General features: G+C 45.2%; 1 protein-coding gene across 4 annotated transcripts in view; it reads left to right on the top strand.

The window, feature by feature from the left end:
- The first annotated feature begins 735 nt into the window (after positions 1-735).
- The window catches only part of HMGXB4 (HMG-box containing 4), a 32,825-nt gene continuing 27,560 nt past the window's right edge, over positions 736-6,000 (top strand). The window contains exons 1-2 of one of the 4 annotated variants that reach the window (XM_037160075.2): positions 736-798; positions 5,549-5,647. In XM_037160075.2, the coding sequence (XP_037015970.2) occupies positions 5,617-5,647 (31 nt within the window). In that variant the 5' untranslated portion in view covers positions 736-798; positions 5,549-5,616. Of the gene's footprint in view, positions 799-1,133; positions 2,228-5,548; positions 5,648-6,000 lie in introns of those variants that run through there. The other 3 variants (XM_053662254.1, XM_037160076.2, XM_037160079.2) reach the window with 3 other exon arrangements.

Below are 6,000 nucleotides of genomic sequence, written 5' to 3'. Positions count from 1 at the left end.
CCTCTAATCTCTCTGCTCTAGGACATTCCTAGCTCGGATTCCTCTGGTGAGAGGGAACTCACTACCTCACAGGTAGCTGCTCTATAAAAATGAATTTATCTTCATATTGAACCAAGAGCTGCACACTGTAATTTCTACCCATGGGTCCAAATTCTCCAGAGGAAGTCAGAGAAACCTATCTCTCTCCTGTGTTTGACATCTCTTCGTTTCTCTAAAGACTGTTTTTAACTTTTACATGCAGGTAACCTAAGAGAGAAATGCAGATGATTTGCCATGCAAATTATTTTCCAGTGCGGTGTTATTCTTCCACACCATCCCAAATATGCCAAACACCCAAATGTAGATGCTCAACTCCAAATAGGCACCATTGCTATTAATATGCATGAATCCAGGCTTTGCAAAGAGGGAAATTACTGCATTAAAATATCCTGAAGGAAAGGGAATCAGAAGGCTTGGAGCAGTATCCTGCCTCGCACTCCAGCTACCTGTGTATCATTAGGCAAATCACTCAACTTCTCGGAGCCTGTTTCTCGTCTGCAAACTGTAACAAAACCTACATCAGCAGGATGTGGTGAGGATTAGCGCGAATTCTCGATAAATACTAGTCCTCAAATTTAGCCAGCTCCGCAGTTCATTCGATGCGCTCGGCACTCTTTCACCTGCGGGATTCCCCTTCGCGAGCCGGAGTCTGCGCTCTGGGCTCGACTGAGGCTCCCTGGCCGCTCGCGCTTTTCTCTCCTTCTCCAAGATGGCGGCGGTCGGCTGCGCGGAGGCGGGATCCGGGCCATCCCAGTGAAGGTAGCGGCGAGCGGAGCCCCCACGAGGCCGGGCTGGGCCCCCACTCCGAGGCGGCAGCGGCCCCGCCCTGCCGCCACCCCCCACCTGGGGCCCGCGACACCGTCCGGGGGGCGCCCTAGGCCCGTCGCGGCCTAGCCCAGGGGCCGAGCCGGGGACTGGAGTAGCGGCCGCAGTCCGCCCCCGGGAAGGGGCTGGAGCGGGCCGAAGGAGGAGGACTGGCGGGAGCTGTTCAAACGGGGAAGGCGGGAAAGCTGCGGGGCCGGGAGGGGGCGTGCGGCCGCCCCGGGGGCCTGCGGGCTGGGGCCGCCCCTCCCCCTGCCCGGGCCGTCTCCGCCCTCCGGGGCGCCGGGAGGCCGCCTGGGACGCGGGAACCAGGGTCGGGGCTGCGGTGCGGCTGGGGACCCGGGATTTGGGGTCCCCGGGGCTGTCAAGGCGAAAGGGCCCTGGAACCGGGACGCCGGGAGGTCTGGGTCCTCGGCTGGCAGGAGTGGATGCAAGGAGCTTTCTTTTCCTCTTCACAGAGCTTTGTTGAACTAGCTGTTGCTGCAAAACTGTCGGGAGTATCCCATTGGTTTGCCGTGGGGACCACAAAAGTGGTGGCCCTGGGGGGCTGTTTGTGTAAATAACTGATGTTGTGTGTGTTCTCTGCGTGTGCCCTGGTAGGAAGGTGCCTTCATGGTGGGATCTTCTCCATAAGGGCCCATGTCCCCCCCACAGCTATTATTTGTAGATTCACTTTATTTGATATCACGCAGAAGAGAAGAAATATCTAACTCTCTTCTTTCTGATGGTTAAGCTAGTGGCTGGTTTTGTTTCCTCATTGCAGAATAAATTTTTTTTACAAAAGCTGAATCCAGAGTAAAGCCTGTTGATTGGAGGAGGCTTGATAAAATTTGTATTGCTGATGTTTTGGGAATGTGTGTTAGCCGGTCTGTGTGGTGGTCGTGGTTCCGTTTAATTGCACTGCGATGAGATGAGCCAATCCTCACCCTGGGCCGGGCCGCGGGCATCTCTGCAGATTCCAGAGCTGGCAGGGGCTGTGAGTGCTGCATTAGGTAGGTTCTCGGAGAAGGAAATGGCAATTCGGAGTCGCTCTGTTCCGAGACTGGAGGAAATCTCCACCAAAAAAAAAAAAAAGAGAGAGAGAGAGAAGACATCACTTGCCCGTACCCTAGAGGTAACAACAACAAAAATTCAGAAACTGACAACAGCTGAATGTGCATCTTCCTTTTCCTGCACTGACTGGCAATTTAAGTTCCTGAAAGGAGTTCTGGAAGACGAGAACAGAGTCTTCAACAAGGCTCTCAGCCCGGACTGGACCTGGATTTCAGGATTTCGCTGACTGCCTGGTTTCAGAGGCTTACCCTGTTCCCTGCTTCAAGACTCATTTAAATTCTGGGATGAAGAGGCCAGGGGCGTGCATTCCGAGGTGGCTCAAATTACCTCCAAAAAAAAATCACCTTCTGAAACTTTTTTTCCCCTCGGTATTTATAATTCGAACTTTCAAAATAACCAAGTACTACTGAGGATTTCGGGTTTTCCCTGATTACTCTGCTAATCCAGAAAGCTGTTCCTGAACATGATGGAAATACTTAACTACAAGAAAAAGCTGCTCTGCCTCCCCTTTTTTATATCCTGAAGAAAAGTCCCTAAAGAGGCATTTGATGATTTGCACATTTTATAAGTATACATTTTTTATGATGATAGGTTTCTTACTTCTATAAACAATATTAAATAACAAAGTTTTACTTATGTTGTCATTTAATAGCGCACTGAGAGGAACAGAATTGTAAAATCATGCCTGCCTCTTGAAGTTGACAACATCTAATTCTATAAACTTCAAAATTGTGGAATTCAGGAGAATGGGTTTTAACACCTGTTTTATATTTGCCAACACTTAATGTCATTGTAGCCTCTATTTTCTAATGTGAAAATCAAACCTAATATTTTTCATTTTCATTAATTCTCACAATCTGCTACCTAACCCTGAACTCTGAATTTATTATCACGGATAATATTCAAGACCCAGAAGGAGTATCGTGAGTCATCTGATCTTATATATGTTGCCCTGACTCTGCCTTTCTTCCATACTGTTCCTTAAGACTTCTTTATCTGGTTTCATCTTTCTCTGTGAGTCAGCCACCAAAACTAACCCCTAGACTTCAATAATATCCTGGTTTTAAGGAACCTAGAAATTCAGGATCCATCAGTTCCCTGGCTGTGTGACATATGGTAGTCCATGGTGTTTAATTGTAGTTTTTTTAAAGCTGTCCTGATTTTTTGATGAATCGGACTTGCCTTCAGGCCTCGTTCACTTTCTTTTACAGGTTATTTAATCCTGTCATTTATAAAATGCTCTTCAGTGTTTTTTATGACAATTTAAATAGTAGCTGGCCTTATTCTAATAGATAATGCTAACACCAGCACATGCTTTCTCTGTTGGCCTTGTGCCTTGGAGGATCAGCTCCTAATTTTCTGTTCCCTTTCACAACTTGTGAAATCCACTTGTTTTCCAAAGTGGTCAGTTATGAGACCATGAGCACTTTTCACAGTCCAGCACGTGGCCGTTGTTATCTCACACAGTCTTCAGAGGTACTTACTCCTGTTTTGACAGTTGCTCAACTCTGTTTTATGTTAGTTTTGGTGTTACCAGAGGGAAGGCCTGGTGGTAAGTCTCAGGACCCACCTCTGCTTCATATAGAAGTGCTTTTCGTTGTTGACAGCAGATGGTGGCCATATTGATGATGTAGGATATTTAAAAATATCTTGTTTATTTTTAGAGAGAGGGGAAGGGAAGGAGAGAGGGAGAGAAACATCACCTATCAGCTGCCTCTGGCACACCCCTCAACAGGGGACCTGGCCCGCAACCAGGCATGTGCCCTGACTGGGAATTGAACTGGCATCCTTTTGGTTCGCAGGCTGGTTCTCAGTCCACTGAGCCACACCAGCCAGGGCATGATGTAGAATATCTAACTTTTTTTCCCCATCTCTCAAACATTCTTTGTCAAAATTCATTTGGCAGAACACACTGAACTTGAGGTCTCAAGTTGCAGTATCTGTTGGCATTTGTCAGCCTTTGAAAACTAATAGGATCTGTGTATTTTTCTAATAAGCTCAGTATTTTAGTGCCAATAAGATAATGCGCTATTTTCAAATGAATGGCTATAATTTCCTATGACATTCCCACTCCACTTACCCCTTTTGGAGTTAGTGCCACTTGGGTGGAAAGGAGACGACAATAATTTCTATTTGAGAAAGCTCGATGCTTGATGCTGAATATGAAAAACTGGCTACAGTATGTGTCTTGCCTCATTATATTTGTACATGAGAGATGACTTTATTTCCCTTTTATTTCCTAGGAAAAGGCCTTTGAGCAAGCAGTCTTTCAGTTTATCTTTAAAGTAATTTAGTTCATTTTGTTTCTGTTCTTCACTCTAGCTTCTCTGACCTTGACCAAGTCCATTCCTCATTCCACTTCTTAGAGAAGTAAAGAAATACTTTTTTTATGTTCCTTAATCTTACTTAGCACTCATTCTGGGTAAAACTTTTTTTTCCTTTCTGCTTCCTAATTTGGTGTATCTGTGCATTGTATTTTACCTGCTCTGTGCGATTCTCTCATTTATTTCAAATGTGACTCTTATGGAAGTTTTCCTTGTTCCTTCATCCTTTACAAAAGTTACACACTTCAGTGTCATCTATACCTATTGAAGGGATTGGCAGTGTCTCATCGAAGTGCCCTTCAGCATTTCCAAATCCCATTATAGTAATGAAGGTAAAATAAGATTTCATAAATGACTGATCGACTTTCAGGCATTTCTCTAACTGGATGAGAACATTCTGAATATATTTAGTATATAATTTTTAAATGTCCTGTAGGAAGTATGACATTGCCTGTCCTTATGAAAAAATTTACTTTAGAGTGTAGATCATGGCTTGTCATCTTCAAAGTCAAAATGGACATGTAAACTTGAATGCCAAAAAAATTAACAAATTCAAGATAATACATAAAACGTTTTTATTATAGTCATTCTTCAAATCAGTGAAAATCTTAATAATCGTAAATACTTCATCACTGGCGGACAAACGATAACTGTGCCTTATTTTCACCCAGCCTGTACAAGGCTTAATGGTGTTGAAACCTGTCATAGGGCCAACTGATACCAGAAGCGCACCTACTCTTGCACTGCTCTGATTTGAGCAGGCATCACATGGCCCAACAACATGCAAACCAAAAAATGATCAAAGATCTTTAATATCCATGTAATGTTATCATTTCTGTCTTAAAGGCACTGCAGTAGAGTTTAGGCTGTTAATCAATCCAAATGATCGGATTTTGTGGTCTCGAATGTATGATGTAATCTGTCTTCCTCTGCATCCTGCTTTATGTGCATTTTGTAACCATGGCTGAACTATCCCTCTGACTTAATGTCGGCTTTTACTCTGTCTCAGTGTTGTCAGTCCTGTTGGCATTTCAGAAATTCTCATTGATTTTGAAGTGATTTTTATGTGGGAGGTATTTTATATACTTCCCCAAACAACAACTTTAATTCATGAATCAAATCAAATTAAGCCAAGTGCACTTCCCACAGTTTCAATCCCAATATATTTACAGAATGAGGAGGTGACAAGACGCTCCTTATTCCCTGCTGCCCTTCCAGTCCGCCCTTGGATCAGCACGCATTTCCATCGGGAAGGTTGCCTCTCCACAGTGATTCGCATTACAGGAAGGTTTTCCTTCTTTGTTCCTCAGGCCTGGTCCTGTAGACGGGAAGGAGCCTGGACACAGAGACACATTCTCAAAGGCCCTGCAGGACCGCCATGGCTTATGATGACGCCGTGAAGAAAGAAGGTATGACCCCTTAATCTGAGAAGCATTTCAAAGGGGGTGTCCTCTTCAATCCTTGCAGCCCGTGGACATGGAGACCAGGACTGGCCATAACAGCCTGGACTCCCAAGTGATGATCCAGAGCACTATTAAGCCTCTACGTCATCCCCAGACTGGGTACATGGAAACGAAAACCAAGACAGGGTTCCAATGAAAGAGTCTGAAATGTAGTGGTCTATTGGGGTGATCCCCGCAGCACTCGTGGTCCTTGCCAGCTCCAGTGTGCCGGAGTCTGGGGTAGGAATCACATATTGGACTCCCACAGAGCAGCACAGCACCTGAATCCTCATTCTTTTCAGCCTTACCTCTGCAAGTCT

The sequence above is a fragment of the Artibeus jamaicensis genome, unplaced genomic scaffold (assembly GCF_021234435.1).
Source record: "Artibeus jamaicensis isolate MK-2021 breed Jamaican fruit bat unplaced genomic scaffold, CSHL_Jam_final contig_233, whole genome shotgun sequence".
In the NCBI taxonomy this organism is placed as follows: Eukaryota; Metazoa; Chordata; class Mammalia; order Chiroptera; family Phyllostomidae; genus Artibeus; species Artibeus jamaicensis.
Note: the sequence above shows the minus strand (reverse complement) of the source record. Positions and strands in the feature narration are given on the sequence as shown.